The sequence below is a fragment of the Nomascus leucogenys genome, chromosome 11 (genome assembly GCF_006542625.1).
Source record: "Nomascus leucogenys isolate Asia chromosome 11, Asia_NLE_v1, whole genome shotgun sequence".
NCBI classification, from domain to species: domain Eukaryota; kingdom Metazoa; phylum Chordata; class Mammalia; order Primates; family Hylobatidae; genus Nomascus; species Nomascus leucogenys.
In genome coordinates, this window is record NC_044391.1 from 36,028,735 (window position 1) to 36,048,284 (window position 19,550).

Sequence of the window (19,550 nt, forward strand, 5' to 3'; positions counted from 1 at the left end):
CTGTTATGTACGAAGGAGGGTACATATAAATCCTAGGAGAGTGGTTAGATGACAAATCTTGAAAGCCTGAAGTGACGTACTGTCAGAGGGAATGAGAAAGCGGTTCTTCAGTGAATGGTCTTTTTATTCATCAAATTAGAGAATAAAAACAGTGTGTAAATTTGGGAAAAGGGGAGAAAATTAGTTTAGTAATAGACATATAGAATTTGAGATACTCATGGAACTTGTGTTCATGGAGTATTGAATATAAGAAGTTAATTTCCTCCTTATGATCTCTCTTTGATAAATAAGGAGCAGGAGAGTGAATCCTGATTATGTAGGGCCTGATGTTTATAAAAATTGAGGCCCCCTTTAAGAAAAAATATGCAAAATAAATGTGCACAAACTTTTAAAAAAGTGACGTAGATATATAAATATATAAATACATACTTATCTATAATAAAAATCACATTAGATTGTAAATTTAAGATAGCTTACAAACATTACATCGTAGGATTTGGAATAATAACATAGTTTTATAAATTAATAAACTGCCTAATGCTTCGTTTTTACATTTTTATATGACAATTTAAAATAATATTTGTACTGAGGTTAAAAGATGATTTTCTTTTCCTCTAGAATGATTTATTTATATATTTAAATTGATGATTTATCAGGAATGTTCCACTTAGCTTCACAAGTCATCATTGATAAAGTAAATTTTTAGCATTATTGTTAAATATGTGAAAATCAATATTTGTTTTTTAGTCATAGCCAAGCTGTAAGACTTGCAGGCATTTCAATTTTTTGTTCAATGTCTAACCTTAAGTACTCTTTGAATTAATGATATACATTAACCATTGTTATGTTAATAACATGACATATTGTGAGTTTTATGTATCTTCATTGATGGCGATATTTCATAGAGATTTATAAAACATGTACTTTACACATAAATATGCCTGCTTGTTGTAGAGCTGATATAGGCTGTGCTCTACAAGCACAGGAATAATGATACATTTAATATCATGTAACTTTCTTCAATAATAAAAATTTAAAATTGTTTATACTGCATTGTTAACTGTATTACTGGAAGAATAACACTTCTGTTTTGATGAGGCATTAAAGAGAACTGAATGGGATGATTAGAAGAATTTTCCGCAGATAAGCTTTGAACTTTGTACATTTCAAACCTCATTTCTCCCCTACTATACATATATTCTGTTACCAGGCAGGCTCTGGACCATTTTTATCAAGACATGTCTTCTGGCTCTTTAAATTTATGTCAGAAAACCAGTGTAAAGTCACACTGGGCAATGGGGATATGCCTGGAAGTCATTTTTACACCAGGAGAACTAGCAATAACAAACATACACAAAAATATCCATGAACCACACATTATAAGTCTCAGGATTCAATCATGTAATTGGACCTCATTCTCTTTTGGTCAGATCCTAAAATGCTCATGCTCATTCCAGTGCTACTAGTCACTAGGTAAAGTGTGATGAAAAAGGAGTTGGAATGGAGACAAGTCTTTTTTTTTTTTTTTACTGTTTTATTTTTCCATATAGATGCCCAATTTTTCTGGTTAATACCAATACATATACAGGGCATGGGGGAGGGCTCTTAATTATCTTCCATTGATATATTTGCCTCTCTATGCATTACTACTGAGCTGGCTTAACTAACATTGTTCATAAAAATTCTTATAGTTAAAATACCTTCTTTTTAAAATATCAAAAACTCAAATGAGAAAGGCAATACAATCACATTGCTAAGATCCTTCCTATAGTCTTGAAAGGAGTCCTTGCAAGTGAGAGACACTGAAGTTGAAGATTCATTGCCTTCAAGAGCATCTGCTTCTGTGCACACATCTTACTATAGCATAATACTGGTCAGAGACCATAGTTTAAAATATGACAGCTACTCGGGAGGCTGAGGCAGGAGAATGGCGTGAACCCGGGAGGCGGAGCTTGCAGTGAGCTGAGATCCTGCCACTGCATTCCAGCCTGGGCGACAGAGCAAGACTCTATCTCAAAAAAAACCCATGAATAATTTAATTACACAGAATTCTAACTATAGGCATAAAGGTAACTAAATGAAAAATATATGACTCATCAAGAAGAGATAAATAAAAGTAAATAATGTAATTGGAGAATAAAACATTATGAATTCAACAAAGAGAGCTCCAGCTCATCTGCCATTTTCAGGAAATGATATGTACATAATTGAAGATTAGTATCAGACACCAAGATATTTATGATTTTAATAGTTGTAAATATAATTTGTATCAATTTTATCAAATGTATTATATTCCAAATCCAATTATCTGCTTTTCAGATTGTGTTTATTAGGCTAAACTTGTCTTGATTACGAACAACACTGTTACCCAATAATATAATTCAAGTTGCAGATTTCTATATGCTGATAACCTCTATATTAAATTACCTTAAATGTTCATGCTCCTTGAGTTGCAGATTTTAAATAGAAGAGGAGGGTATGTATAATCAGGAAAAGACTGGCTGAAGGAGTGTTGTCCAGAGAGATTTTTACAGGGTTTTATTACTTGAGTCACCTAAGACTTGAGTCTTATTATTATTATTATTTTGGTCCAGAAGGTTCCTGGGTGACTACTGAATCAGTAGGAGAATAACTGAATAATTTATGTGTGTGTGTGTGTGTGTGTGTGCATGTGTACAAGCAATATAATTATGGCTTTTATTTTAATTATTAGAATATCAAAATTTCCTTGGATGTGATTATAATTTATGTGAGCAACGAATTTAAAGCACAATTTTTTATCAATCAATTCATTACTGTATTAGAAATCATGTTTTTGCCATGATGGTGTGCTTCACCAAAATCTACATTCAAATTATTCCCACAGGAGGAAATTATTGTATCAGTAGTGCTAAACTTTTATACTGATTTTATGATAGCATTATTACTAATATCTAATGTCTCCCCTTCATCCAAACGAACTTCCAAAAAACTTTATTTAGAGTGCATGAAATGAATGAATTCAAATCATCCTTACAACAAACAGATGTTTCATTAAAACATTCTGATCACTCTGATATAGAAATGGCATTACTTGATCTTTTGGAAAAGTTATTCCGCTAATGGAGTCAAGATATTAACAGCTATAACTTCATTAATAATACACATAAAGAAACTTGGAATTGAAAATGAACACTAATTTTGAAAAGTCATTTGATCTAAACGAAAAGTCATGCTTCAAAGGGTGATATGCAAAGGAACTTTCTGCATATTAAATGATTGCTTTGGGGCAGAGAATTAACTATTAATTTTAAAGCAGATGCTGATGTTTCTTCAGCATAGTTGTGTTTACTGATTTCTGCATAGTCAATGGTATCACTGGAGCTCTCATTGCAGATGGTAAATGTTCATAAATATTTCACACAGATTATGTATTCATCAACTCTTTAAGAAACAGAAATTCAGAACTATTTTTTGTTTTGAAATTCAGATTATTTTTATTTAAAAGACATTTTATTTTTAAGCTATCTTTTGCTGAAAAGTGTTATTGCAAAATATAAATCTATTATAAAGTAAATATTTATAAACTATATATTTAATGAAAAATAAAACATTGAGGAAGTATATTCAAGCCATTCCCTATACATTCTTGGTAAAACTGCTCATGCTCTTTTTCTCACATACATTTCATGAACATCTAACCTATGATTTGTCAATATCTCCACAGGCATTTCTGATTGGTATATTTGTGACCCTTTGCAACTCTCAGGGAGCTGTGAGGTCCAGGCCACAGCATAATGGGATGGCATAAAAGGGATACCAATTCCTCAAAAGTTGTCACTTGTTTTTGTGTTTAAAAAACAATGGAAAATAGTTTATTTTTGGTCACGTTTTAGGTGTAATGATTACTATTAAAATCAGATCTCTGTTCCTTGGACGTGTGTCTTACACATTACAAGAGGATAACATAGCGAAAGCTGGATTTAGAAATTGGAGGGCTGCCAAACACATCATCATCATTCTTCATTGCAATGCACTTATTAATAGCAGTACTTAAAATACAACAGTCCTGGGCAAATGCTAAATTGGGCCAGATGCTAGGACACCAGAAATAACCCGAAGAGTCTTAGGTAAACCTAATTATTATGGTCACAGTAATCCTAAAACCCTGTGTGAACTAGCCCTTAGTACCTTTCTGACATCCGACTGCCCTTCACTCTGTTCTAGTCTCCCTGGCCTTCTTGCTAATGTTTCCCAAACTTATACAATATTTTCCAATCATTATGCTTTTATGCTTGCTGCTCTCTCTGCCTTAAAAGCTCTTGTACAAGATGACAATGAGCTACCTCCTCATCTTCACATCTATACTCAGCCAGCTCTTCTCTGTCCACCTCATTTAAAAGAACAACCACAAAACCTTCACCAACAATGCACACTCCTTGTTCACATTCCCTGCTAATATATGTATATTTCACTGGTTTATTAGTTTAATATATGTTTTCCATCACTAAAATATAAGGCTGTGAGGGCAAGAGTTATTATCTGTTTTGTTCAGAGTGGATTGGCAGTGACGAGATTGTTCCTGGCATCTGGTAGCCATTGAATAAATGTTTTGAACCAATTTATCTGCTATGGGTTTTCTTATTTTTACTTATTGGTAAGCTATGATCAGTTAACTGCCTGGGGCTGGAGGTAAATTTGAGCCAGTAATTTTACTATGTACACTTAGATAACAGTAAATGGGAGGATATTTAAGTAAAATATGTTATTTAATAAAAAAACTCCTATAGAAAAAAATCAGAAACATTATTTTAGTTCATTTTGTGCTGCAATATGAAAATAACTGAAATTCGATAATGTATAAATGACAGGTATTTATTTCTCACGTTTCTGGAGGCTGGGAAGTCCAAGATCAAGACATCAACAGATTTGTTGTCTGGTAAGGCTTATTATCTGCTTCAAAGATGGCATGTTCTTCATGCATCCACTCATGGCAGAGGGATGAATGCTGTATCTTCACACGGCAGTAGAAGGGGAAAGGAGAGAGCTAGTTCCCTTGAGCCATTTTATAAGGGCATTGATCCAACTCATGAGGGTGGAGCCCTCATAACCTAATCATTTGCTCATTGCTCCACCTCTTAATATGATTGCATTGGTGATTAAGGTTCAATATATATTTTGGAGAGACACAAGTATTCAAACCATAGCATTCTGCCTCTGCTCTCCCAAAATTTATGTTCTTCTGATATGTAAAATATATCCATTCTATCCCAGGAGCCCCAAAAGTTTTAACAATTTCCAGCATCAACGAAAAAGTTTAAAGTCCAGAGTCTCCTCTAACCATCATCTAAATAATACAGAGTTACCACTCCAGGTACAATTTATTTTGAGGAAAATTCCCCACCAGCTGTGGGCCTGTGAAATCAAGCAAGTTAGGTCCTTCCAAAATACAATGGTGTACCATAGAATGGACAATACCATTGAAAAGGGATAAATAGGAAAGAAGAAAGGAGTAACAAGTCCCAAGTAAGTCCAACACCCAACAAGGCAAACAACATTAACTCTTAAAGCTGGGAATTACAAAAACCGAAAAACCCTCTTTGACAATATGTCCTGCCTTCTGAACACACTGTGCAGAGTTTAAGCCCCTAAGGCTCCCGAAACCCCCATTCCTTCCATGGCCGTGCTGTGTGCAGCCCACACTGCATTTCTCACGTGTTAGAGTTGAATGCCAACAGCTCTCTCAGGCTGGCTTTACTAGCCTGGAGTCTCAGAGGTGGCCCAGCCCCCATAGCTCCACTAGGCATTGTCCTAGTGGAGGCTCTCTGCAGGGGCCTGAACCATGTAGCAGTTCTCTGTCTGGGGTCTGGGGATCTCCAGGACCTCTCCATCCTTTGAAATCTAGGCAGAGGTAGGCATGCCTTCACAGCTTTTGCACTCTGTGGCTGCAGAGTTAGCACCAGCTGGATGCTGCAAACCTTTACCACTTCTGTCTCCTGAAGGGTGGCCCTGGTTGCACTGAGGCTCACTGGAGCCACAGATGGAGTGGCCCAGGAGTGCTGCACTAGAATGCATTTAGCAGAAACTTGAGGCAGCTCTGGGAAGTGAGCCCTGAGATCCCACAGGTGCCCTGAATCCCTCCTTTGAAGCCTTTCTGTCCTCAAGGCCCTCACACTGTGGGCTTGTGATGAGAGTGGCAGCCTTGAAGATCTCTGAAACGTTTTCAGGGCCACTCTTCCATTGTCTTGATGAATAGCATTCTGGATTCCTTCTAGACATACTAATCTACTCATCAAACTTTCATTGGTAACACCGTTGGTGTTCTATCATGAACACATTTCTCTTTCTTTACAAATTGGCCAGTCTGAGAATTTGTCAAATCCTTAATTTCTACTTCCATTTTGATGACAAATTCTGTCATTAATTCATTTCTCTCTTATTACATCTTACTATAAGCAGTCAAGGGAAGCTATGCCACACTCTCAACACTTTGCTTAGAGATTTCTTTTACCAAGTATCACTCCATGGTATTTCAGCACTCTAAAGTTCAACCTCCCACAAAACAGTAGGACATGGATACAATTCAACAAAGTTCTTTGCCACTTCATAACAAGGATTGCCTTTCCTCTGGTTGCAAATAACTTGTTCCTCATTTTCGTATGAAACCTCATTACAATGGCCTTTCTTATCCATATTTCTAGCAACATTTTGTTCACAACCATGTAGATAATCTCTAAGACTGAACCTCTCTCTATGGTCTTCTTTCTTTCTTCTTCTATCCCCCACCTCTCCTCCTCCTCCACCTCCTCTTCCTCCTCCTTTCCCTCCTCCTCTTTCTCCTCCTCCTCATCCTCCATATTGCAGCCTCTACCCAGTCCATAGCACCTTCTACATTTTTAGGAATTTGTTGCATTAGCACCTCACTCCTTAGTACCAATTCTCTCTTAGTCCATTCTGGCAGCTATAACAAACTACTTTAGACTGTAAAGACTACAAGTCTATAAAGGGTAATTTATAAACAACAGAAATGGTTTGATATCACGGGGTACAGCAGAAGAGCAATTTAGCTCAGGATGGATCATACCTTGAGTCTCATCCATATCTGATTTAGAAGATATTTAGATGAGACTCTAGATTTTAGATTTTTGAGTTGGTATTAAAACAAATTAAGACTTTGACGGCTATTGGGATGGAATGAATGTAATGTATCCGTATGTAAGAAGAACGTGAATTTTGGGGGACCCAATCCAGAATGCTATGGTTTGAACTTTCATGTGTCTCCAAAATTAATGCTTAAAATTAATGCCCAATGCAATAGTATTAGGAGGTGGGGTACTGAGGATGTGATTAGGTCATGAGGACTCTACGCTTAAGAATGGGATTAGTGAATTCATAAAGGGGCTTGAGGAAACTAGCCCGCTGTTTTTCTGCTCTTCTGCCATGTGGAGACTCAGCATTCATTCCCTCCAGAGGATGTAGCAAGAAGACACCACCTTGGAAACAAAAAGTGAGCCATCAGCAGATACCAAATCTCCCGGTCCCTGGACCTTGGACTTCCCAGCTTCCAGAACTGTGAGAAATAAATTTATGTTGTTTGTAATTAGCCAGTCTAAGGGATTTTGTTATAGCAGCCAGAACAGAATAAAACACAAGTTAAAGCTCATACACAAATACGAACCGGTCATTTCAAATGGCCAATTCAGAACGTGTTTGTTTCTTTAGAGTGTTTCAGCAATTTTGATAGACAATAATCTTTAAACAGTGACACACAGATCTCTAGTCTAATTGCTATTTGGCCTTCGTTGGTGAGACAGATAATAAAAGCTAGACTTTTCAACATCTTTAAAATCATAGTGCATTTGTGGATGCATGTAAAAGGTGACTAAAGGCCTACAATGACTCAAAGGGGGAAATTTGTGTAAAAGGCAAGCAATTATGTGATCTTATTCATTGTGGTAACATATTTTTGTTACTTTTATTAATCCTTAGATCTTTAATTTAGAAGCATGAATCAATTTTCAAACTCCATCACTCCAGTGACCAAGGCAGAATCAGAATTATGCTTACACATTTAATTGGGGAAGAGCTTGCAGAATCATCTGCATTTTATTTTATGATTAATCATGAGGAGAGAGTTGAGTGCTTCACTTTCATATTAGTAAAGAAAATTTTTTATATTTGAAATTTGCAACAGAGCTCAATTAAATTTTGATGAACATTTCCTTAGCCTTTTGAGGATTCTGTTCATTTCTGTGTCATAATTTCATAACAAGAGGCATATGTAAAAGGTCATAAGCTCTGATTCAAGAGATTCTCCTTAAATAAAATATGGTAGAAATTTGGTTATATAAAATGATATTTTAAATTAAGAAGGTAATGAAATCTGTGAAATCTGTTATGCATTTTCTAAATTATACATTTATTTTAATAGGAGAATATACTCCAAAGTTTCACTATAGAAATATGCATGATATTTGAAATATGTAAATCTGTAGGTTGACTGTTGCATTATATTTTAAAAATTATGTGTCTTTTGCATTTAGTTCAGGTAGATGAAAGCAAAGATTTCTAAGAGCAGCTTTCTCACAAACAATTAATTATTCTTAATCATCCTGATCAATCTGAAAAATAATTTACATATTTTAAAGTTATCTTGTATTTTATTTCAATTCATTAAGTGCTTCCTATTTCTCACTTAAAATTTTAGAAATAATGTGAGAATAAACCATCTGTATTTTCATGAAGATTAGACTTAGAAGGGGAAAAGTAATGTCACAAGTACACAAAAAACTTGATATGAACTTTTCATAAGTCACATTAACATGTGAAGTTGGTGTACAGCTAGAGCTATACATACTTATTTTAATGTAGTGAAGGAAAACATATTTTTATGTAAAACCCAAGAGTAATTTATATTTTATATTTCATCTCTTTTAACGAACCTATACCTCCAAATAATTTATTCAATTATATCACAACATGTTCCATTAGGAAGGAAACAACTTATTTGAAACAGACTATTGTTTCAGACACCTTGAAACAGAATAATCAGGATCAGGGAGAGATGATTTATATAAAGAGATAGAATGGAAACACAGAATGCATACCCATTTCTGTTTTAAAAACAAAGATAAAAAATGAAATGCCCAGTGAGTTTTAGTATTTGCGAGATAATCTAGATTAGGAATAGTTTCAGTTCAAGAAAGTTATTTCCTCTTATAAACAAAGTTTTTGAAAAAAAAAAAAAAAGTTGGGATAAAAGAAGAGTTGTATACCAAAAGAATACCTCAATCTCGTGTGGTAAAGAGGAAAATTTTTTTAAAAAAGATTTTGGAAGAATGAATAACTGCAGGTTTAAAGTAGCAGAAAAAATGCATACTATACTTTCAAGAGTATGCATTCAAAAATCTATTGTTAGCACTGGAAAAGTAATAAACTAGAAATGGTGATAAAACTAAAATGTATAAATCACCAAGGGTATCAGAGTAATAGGGAGACCTTATGAAACAGAGCAACTTCTAACGCCACACATTAAAAGGGAATCACTGCAATAGGACACTCTTAGCATGATCGGGGCAATACACCTAGAAAGAGGGCTGGGAGGATTCACAAGTGAGCAGATCAGTCATTGGGTTCAGAGAAAGGGCAACATCATAGCCTGGCCAGAGTCCCCGTTCTGAGCAACTATCTGTGGCATTTGCCTTTAGGATAAACAAAGACTAGCTCTCTAACAGAAGTCTGAGTCTGACACTAGGGATGCAGCGTGGGCATCGGTATCAGAGGCAAACAAGACATTCTCACATTGATCAAGATGAAGCTAAAAGTTCAACACAATTATATTTAAATTCATTTTTTAAAACAAACTTTTGACATTGAATATTTTCAGCCAGGCAATTCTACCCATAGCCACTGATTCCATAAAAATATTTGAACATACTTTGAAGAATATGCAGATAAATTGGTAGATATTGATGCAGCATATTTGGTAATAATTGTAAAACACAGGCAATATAAATATTCATCAGTAATGGGATGGCTCACATGATTATGGAATATCATGCAGCAGTTAGAAAAATGAAACTGATCAATGTCTACTGAAATGGAACAATGTGTATCCCCTGCTTTAGAGTACAGAAAGCAAGTTGCAAGATAATATAAAATCTATATTCTGTTACGTAGAAAACTATCTACCTATATTTCATATATATATTTCATATATATATACCTATATATATATGTATGTGTGTGTGTGTGTGTGTGTGTGTATGAATACGTTATAGATAGAGGGGAATATGCTCATTTATATGTGTGTATTAGATTGGGAAGCTACACCAAACAACCACAATAATAATTTCTGAGGAGTAGTAGTGCTCAAAGTGGGACCTTTAAATTTTTTTCTAAATAATATTCATTGTAGTGTAGACTTTTTACAGTTACGTATATTACTCTCATTTTTTAAACATGTTAAGATAGAGCAGAGGATAACAGGATGCCTAGAACTGAAAGAGTAGAAGGAAACATGTAGTACATATTTAAAGTGTAGTAGGAAAAAAGTGAAATGAGAGAACAGGGCTAAAATCAAATTTATTCCAATATATTTACATACTGCTACAAAACAGTCATGTTTTTATTAATTATTAATTCATATTTGTACAAATAATATGGATAATAAACCACATTCATTGAGGACATGCTATGCAGTGAGTACATTGTTATTTGCTTCATAGGCATTATCCCATTTAACTTCACAACTACCCTATAAGGCAGGCACAAATCCTCATTTTACACATAAGATAGTGAAGCCACACAGAGGTTAAACTATAAGGCTTGTAATTAGCAGAGCCAATTGACCTCTTGTTTAACTATGAAATACAGGAAAATCCTGGATTAACTTGGTTTGAGTTAACTTATAGGGGTCTTAGAATGGCAACAGTTTTGAATGCACAATATCCTAATTCTACAGAAGAGCTACCTTTTTGAAGTCCAGAGAATATTAAAGGACAAGAAAAAGAGCCATCCTGACTGCGCTTCTGAGTTTACAATACTTTACTTTTGCTTGGCTTTATCTACTTGGGGACTTCCTGCGTGTAGCTAACTCACTTAGCCAACAGTCTGATCCTGATCATCTAGATTCTGGAGTGTGGAGCTTGACAAAGACATTGTTCTGAACTAAATTCCTGTGGTGAGCCTATCATCCACAGGAAGGAGGTTCTGCAGATCGCTGCTCAGCATTGGGAAACTGATCCCAGACAGCAGGCAGCAAGGCAGTAGAAGAAAGAGCTGAATATAATGCTGAAAGACTATGCTAATTAATTATACTTTATGAACGTATTTTTTGTATAAGACACTATGGTACAAATTTTATTCTGAGTTTTTAAAGGAGTACAATTTAAATATTTGGTTTCTGGTTCCTGAGAGTGAGAAGTAAGACTTATTTTAAATCAACTGCTTTTTTTAAAAAAAAAATGAAGCATGCATAAAGCTTATAGAGCTTCCATCCACTTCATGTGGTCTAATGTTTACCCTCATGTTGATAGAAAAGAGGACAATGAAATAAAATGACATTAATTATTTAACTAAACCAAATTAATGGTGATTTATTTAGATGCATATTAGTGACTTCAAAAGTATACAGTTTATGTTAAAAAATATATTTTATTTTACTAGATCTTACCTGTTAACAATGAAGTATAAGAGGGTGATATTGATTAGATTTGGTAAGTAGTAAATAAAATCATATGATTTTTTCATTAACCCATTTATACTGGAGGTTGCAATTTTTAAAATTTAACTTGAATTTAAAAATAAGATCTTGGCGATGACCTTGAGTCGTAGAATATAAATAACTCCTACATGCTTAGTGTTCCAATAATGGAACACTAGGCATAAATGGGCTAACTAGCTTTCTCTTTACTTTTAGCAGATATTTTAAATATAAGAAGTACAATAAAAGAGAATAGTTCTTCAAATACATTGTTTGGCAGTGTTCAGGCATTCAGCTAGTTTGTCGCGTGTGTATGTGTGTGTGATTATTATCATTATTAGTACAATAAGGAGCATTACTTCACAATATTTAGAAAGAAGAAAAATCTGCTAGAAATGGACTATTTTGGAAAGCCAGTATTTGCACTGGTTTCTCTTATGTAGTTGATATTTCATTTTTATGTACTAATATGCTGCTGTGTTCAAATAACATTATTTCTAGATATGTCAGGCAGCTTATTTAATTAATTAACATTAATTGAGTTTATGGTAATAATATTATCCTTGGACTTACCCTGGCATTGGTCCATTTCCAGAAAGACTGTAAACCTGACGAGGATTTAGTAGATACTGGAATTTTCTGTAAATTCTATAAAGGTGAAAATGTGGGAAAAAAATTTAATAATATTCAATACTTTTAAAATAAGTAATGTCTCTCAGTGTTATAAAATATATATAGTTGCAATTAATTATATAATTTAATAAAAAATTTCTATCAATTTAATAAATTTTGAATCAATATCAGAAGTCTAACAGCTCAATAGGAATTAATGGTTTTTTAAAAGACTTAGTAGCCACTATTAAGGCAATATAGTTCATAAGTTAGAAATATTGCTTGGATCCTTAATATGCACATACATTTAGAATATTCTCTAACCCTCTTTTGAACATTATTTAGCTAGCTAGATTTCAAATAAATATATATATTTTTAATATTTCAGTATAAAATTGCTTAAATATCTTCTCTCAATAAATCCTTGTGAATAATTTGTCCTCTATAGATCTCTAATAGATCTGAAAATTATCTATCCCCTATATGAAATGGGACTGTACATTGTGTATGGGTACTTGTAAGCAAAGAATGTAGCCTCATCTGGCCTAATCATTTCATATAAACAAGATCTTGACCAGTCATCTCACAAAATTGCTAAACTGTCTTAGCAGCATATATCAAATAATTCTTTTTTTCTGAAAGAAAACAATCTTTATAAATAAATACAATAGAAATGTTTCTATGCATGCACGTATCTCACATGGTTTGAATTCTTAGACAAATACTAAAAGTAAAGAGATAAATAGTACATCAAAAAGTTAATTTACCACAATCAGGCATTATTCCTGGGATAAAAGTTGGTTCAACATACATAAATCAATAAATGTGATTCACCACATAAGTAGAATTAAAAGCCAAATCCATGTAATTATCTCAATAGATGCAGAAAAAGCATTTAATAAAATACAAAATCCTGTCATAAAAAAAAATCTTCAACAGATTTTGTATCAAAGGAACATACCTCAAAATAATAAAAGCCATCTATGACAAACCCACAGCCAACATCATACTGAATGAGCAAAAGCTGGAAGAATTCTCTTCAAAACTGGAACAAAACATGCCCACTCTCACCACTCCTATTCAACATAGTTCTGGAAGTTCTAGTCAGAGCAATTAGACAAGAGAAAGAAATAAAATGTATCCAAATAAGAAAATAAGTCAAGCTCTCTCTCTTCACCGATAATGATTCTATACTCAGAAAACTCTCAAAATTCCACCGAAAGGCTGCTAGAACTGAAGAATTTTAGCAAGGTTTCAGGACACAAAATAAATGTATAAAAATCAATAGCATTTCAATAACATCTAGCCAGAGTCAAGTCAAGAATACAATATCATTTACAATAGTCACACACAAAAAAATGAAATACCTAGGAATACAACTAAGGAAGGAGGTGAAAGCACTCTACAAGGAGAACTACAAAGCACTGCTGAAAGAAATCAGAGATGACACAAACAAATGAAAAAAATTCCATGCTCATGGAAGAATCACTATAGTTAAAATGGCTATTCTGCCCAAAGCAATTTACAGATTTAACACTATTTCTATGAAACTACCAATGTCGTTCTTCAAAGACTTAGAAGAAAACTCTTCTAAAATTCATGTTTAACCAAAAAAGAGCCTGGATAGCCAAAGCAAGCCTAAGCTAAAAAGAACAAAGATGGAAGGATCACACTATAAGGCTACAATAACAAAAACAGCATGGTACTGGTACAAAACCAGACACTCGGGCCAATGGAACAGAGTAGAAAACTCAGAAATAAAGCTGCAAACCTTCATCTGATCTTCAACAAGGCCAACAAATACAAAACAATAGGGAAAGGACTTCCTATTCAATACATGTTACTGGAATAGCTGGCTAGCCATATGCAGAAAAATGAAACTGGACTCTTACCTTTCACCACATACAAAAATTAACTCAACACGGATTAAAAATCTAAATGTAAGATCCCAAACTACATTTCTAAAAGAAAACCTAGGAAATACCCCGCTCAACACTGGCTTTGGCAACACATTTTTTATTAAGTCCTCAAATTGCAACAAAAACAGAAATTGACAATTAAGCTACAGAGCTTCTGCACAGCAAAAGAAACCATCAACAGAGTAAAGTGACAATCTGCAGAATGGGAGAAATTATTTGCAAACTATTTACCCAACAAAGGTGTAATATCCAGAATCTATAAGAACTTAAATCAATGGGAAAAAAACAACAACAAACAACCCCATTAAAAATGGGCAAAATACATGAACAGATACTTCTTAAAAGACATACAAGCAGGAAACAAACATATGAAAACATGCTCATCATCACTAATCATCACGGAAATGCAAATTAAAACCACAATAAAACACCATCTCACACCAATCAGAATGGCTATTATTAAAAAGTCAAAAACCAGTGGATGCTGGCAAGGCTGCAAAGAAAAGGAAATGCCTCTATGCTGTTGTTGTGAATGTAAATTAGTTCAGCCATTGTAGAAAATGGTTTGAATATTTTTTTTAAGAACTTCAAACAGATCTACCATTCAACCCAGCAATCCCATTATTGGGTGTAAACTCGAAGGAAAACATACCATATACCAAAAAGATACATGCACTTTTATTTGCATCCCTGCTCAATTCACAAGAGCAAAGACATGGAATCAACCTAGGTATCCATCAGTGGTGGGCTGGATAAAGAAAATGCACTACATATATAGCATGGAATACTACACAGCCATTACAAAAGAGTGAAATCATGTCTTTTGCAGCAATATGGATGGAGATGGAGGCCATTTCCCTAAGAGAATTAACACAGAAACAGAAAACCAAATATTGCATGTACTGCATGCAGTGTTAAGCAGGAGCTAAACTTTGAGAACACACAGACATAAACATGGGAACAATAGACATGGCGGACTACCAGAGTGGGGAAGGAAGAAGTGGAGGAAGATATGAAAAAACTACCTGTTGGGTACTACGCTTGCTACCTGAGCATAATATACTCATGTAACAAACCTGCACATGTACCTCCTGTATCTAAAGTAAAAGTTGAAATTAAAAAGATTTTTTTTAAGTTAAAGGATATATTTAGGTTACTAAATTGGTTTTATATACATGTGAAAATATGATTATTTTATAAACAAATTCTTATGATATTTACTGATAAACCTCTCCAAATTCAGTATGTAATATCTGCTCATATCACCTAGAGTTGTTCTCAATACCCTCTTTTCCCTGGCACCTGAACCTACTAGTGGACAACTCTGTGCCTTCCTAAAAGAAAACCTAGGAAATACCCTATCTGACGTTGTCCTTGGCAACAAACTTAAAAAAAATGCCTATCAAACCTGGCTATTTTATCCCACTGCCTTACTTAAGGTCTTCAAGTTCTTTCACCAGCTTTATAAAATTCTTGGCAACCCAGCCCTCCTCTATACTATTGTCTAAGTACAGTCACGCCTTATCCATGATGCAAAGTTTATGCCAGTGTCCAGTTATTCACAATATAAAATTAAGACATCTTCACAATTCAGCCACAGTTTCTCTCTCATCTTTCTCCTCTTTCTCCTTACATTGTTATCCCGGTAAATTCCTCTTGGTTGACACCCTGCCATTTCACAAGTCTGTCTTTCTCCTTCTTTCATCGGGCAAACATCTATCATATAAGAACCAATACAGAAGCTACTTCTTCTCTAAAGACTTCTTGGTCTTCAGAGATAGTTATCTCCTCTCTGAACTTTGATAGCACTTTTATTTTAAACATTTCTACTTTAACCTGTAGTATATGGTATTGCAATAGATCTATTTATGTCCCTGCCTCTCTGCATGACTGTGTATTATGCCTCTTATTCCCAGTCACTAGTAGAGTTTGGATTCAACTAGGCGTTGCTGCCTGAACACATATGTGAACATTTTCAGTCTTATTGATGGATATGGAAAACTTCATGTGGATTTATGATTCTGTGACCTTTTGCAACTTACCTAACATATCAAAGTCAAAAAAGCCGAAAAATTTGGAAAGGAAAACACTGCATGGGATCACCTTGTGAAAGGTGCCTCTTACGCAGGCAGAAAAATTATGTTTGCATTCAAAACAGATCACCTTTAAAACATATTTACATTTCATTTGACTTTGCGTGGTCCCAGTCAATGAATAAAGAACAAAACACAAGTGGATGTGTATATAGAAGAGCTCGAAGTTGAAGCCCCCAGTAAGTTTAATTTCCTTAAGATTTTAAGTGTAACTATATATATATATATATATATATTTTTTTTTTTTTAGTTAGGGAAAATTATTTATATGTACTGGTAGAAATGGAAGGCAAATATTCAACTAAGGGTCATTCTACATGATTCATATTATCTTAATTGGAGAAAAAATTATTTTCCTTTGAAAATACTACTTTTTTTTCTCTTCAAACTTCAATACTCTGTAATTTCCAATGTGGATTTAAGTCTCATCTAATTCTTTGTGGCAAGTTTTCTTTTTTTGTTAAATATATACAGCGAACAGACTGTAAGTAGTAAAGAAGAAAGTAATTTCAGCATTATTATTTAATTATTATTTTATGAGTAAAATTATTCCCTTTAATAAAGCATTGGGAATATTTTTAATTATTAAAACATTATTTAAAATAATTTCTATCATATTTAGAGGAGTAAAACATAACTATATATTGATGAAAAGAAAAAAAATCTTACTCTTTTTATTTTATTTTATTTTTTTTGAGACAGAGTTTCACATGGTCGCCCGGGCTGGAGTGCAGTGGCACAATCTTGGCTCACTGCAACCTCCCAGGTTCAAGTGATTCTCCTTGCCTCAGCCTCCCAAGTAGCTGGGATTACAGGCGTCCATGACCACGCCTGGCTAATTTTTTTGTATTTTTACTAGAGACAGGGTTTCACTATGTTGGCCAGGCTGGTCTCAAACTCCTGACCTCATGGTCTGCCCACCTCAGCCTCCCAAAGTGCTGGGATAATAATCTTATACTCTTAAAGCAAAAATGCTTTGTTGATTCAATAATGAAAAGCATTCTTCATTTCATGGAAAGAAAGCTGGAAAGTTAAATGGTAGAAAAAAATTACTTTATTCATGAAAACATTTCAACTTTGCTATTTGGTGAGCCACAAGGGAAATTTGTTATACTGTTGTCATGTTTGTTATGAGGGCTTTTATCTGCTTGCTTATTTTTGGTTGAGATTAGGAGAGGTATCTGAAAAGCATTAAGGCAGGTACAACTGCATTTTTGTTTATGACTGTCATCTTTAGTAAGACATAAGATTTACTCTTCAATGTAGTGATTTTCATATTTGTATTAAATAATATGATTTAATCATTTATTCATTACAAAATAAAATGTTATCGGCCAGAATGCTGAAATACCTGATAATGCAGCTCATTAATATTCAGATTAAATATATTGTACTTCTCCAGGAAATATAGCATCATGTTCTCCAAAATGCACATGCAGAAAATCATTATATTTTGCCTAGATGTTGGGTATAAATTCTGTTCCTCAGTACTGAGTTATGATTTATGTGGATTCATCTTGTTAACCATTTAGAGAACCAATTTTCATTCAACAGTATTTATGAAGCCAGACTCTTTGTTACAGGATAGGGGTGATAGGTGGGGTAGAGAGAATTCAAACACCTGAGCTATAATAGTAAAAATAGTTACAAAAGGCCATTGTATTAAAATTTCAATCCTAAAAACAAGATCATATAAACATATTAAATGCTAGCATCATTTATTTTGCATTAAAATTAGCAGAGAGGAATAATTGTTTTTGAGCATTTTTATATCATAGTTTTGTCTATTTTTTTACATATATGTGACATAGACACAAAAATTAATCAAAAAACGTACCGTTCTCCTTGTTTTCCACCGCTTTTGGGGTTCACAAAAACTAAAAGTGGGTGAGTACCAGGCACAGGAGTAATCTATAAGAAAAGTTATATACATGGAAAAATTATTAGGCCCATATATATGAAGAAGACTCCTTGTTATTTCTAAATTATAAAATACCAATACGCAATTTCAATATTACTTTCTACAATGTGTGTGTGTGTGTGTGCATGTGTGTGTGTGTGTGTGTGTGTGGTGTGTTCAACAGGAAAACCTCCTCCACAAAGAAAGGCATGCCTATCTAGGTAGAGGGCAGAGGGGAAGGCAGTCAGGAAGAGGGAATAATGTTTGTAATTCCTGTAAGATAAAAACAAAAGTTACGATTTTCAGACAGTAAGTGAATGAGCCAGAATAAAGCAGAATTTGAGGAAAAAGGGATGAGTAGCAAAGAAAGAGATCAACTTATAGAGAGCCCTTCTTTTATGCAGGAGTCCTAATTGAGAGTTTTGAGGCATGTGTGGAATCCATCTTCCCAACCACTTGTGAACTAGAAAGAAACTCAATAAGATCCTTTGAGGTCCCTTTTGGCCTAAGAGTCCTTATCTACACAATTTGTTCAGTGCTTTCTTTTCCTGCTTGCTGAATAGGTTGCTAGTTAATCAAGTCTATTTGCTAAATAGAGTCCATTAACTACTGATCTCTCTTTCAGGTAACACGAATTGACTCGACTATATGTCATGTGCTACCGCTTTCATCACAACTCAGCTCTCAGTTGAACAAGAAAGACGAAGTTTCTGTCCTAATGGAGCTTATATTATAGTGGAGAAATATACAATAAACAAATACATATTTAGGAATGAAACATGCCACGATGGGAAATAAAGCAGGTAAGGTGATAGTACGTATTTGTGTGGGTAGAGTTGTTTTACATAGGGTGGAAAAGGACAAGTGTTGTCTCTTACCTGATTCCAATGTTAAATAATAGACTTTTTAAAATAAAAGTATTCCTACTCAATGTAACCCTATGTAACTCCCATCTAAATACAGTTTGATGAAAAAAATTTAATAACAAAAGTATTCAGCTAATTGTGTCCTCTAAATACTAAGTTGAACAGTTTTGAATCAATCTGCTTTTTTGAAAGTAGATTCAAATTATCTTTACTGCAGTGTTATTTCTCCCCTAGAAAGCATTCTTAAATATTTAATGAGACAATTAAAAACACTCATTTTATCATATCATGCCCTTCCTTCCTGTCTGTTTAACAATATAAGTTAAAATATTCTAACATATTTTCCTCCACTTCTTTAGTAAAATGGCATTTTTCTAATGAGAATAGGCAACGGGGAAATGTTAAAATCTTCACATTACCGAAATGGGAAGACTCACTGAGATATTCGTAATTGTTCTATTCATATCCAACTAGCTC

General features: G+C 34.0%; 1 protein-coding gene across 15 annotated transcripts in view; it reads right to left on the bottom strand.

Moving 5' to 3' along the window:
* Positions 1–19,550, bottom strand: part of DGKB (diacylglycerol kinase beta) — a 799,601-nt gene that overhangs the window by 444,704 nt on the left and 335,347 nt on the right. For all 15 annotated transcript variants that reach the window (XM_030822175.1, XM_030822171.1, XM_030822169.1 and 12 more), the window contains 2 exons: positions 18,145–18,218; positions 12,257–12,331 (listed from right to left, as the gene is read on the bottom strand). In XM_030822175.1, the coding sequence (XP_030678035.1) occupies positions 12,257–12,331; positions 18,145–18,218 (149 nt within the window). The remainder of the gene's footprint in view (positions 1–12,256; positions 12,332–18,144; positions 18,219–19,550) is intronic.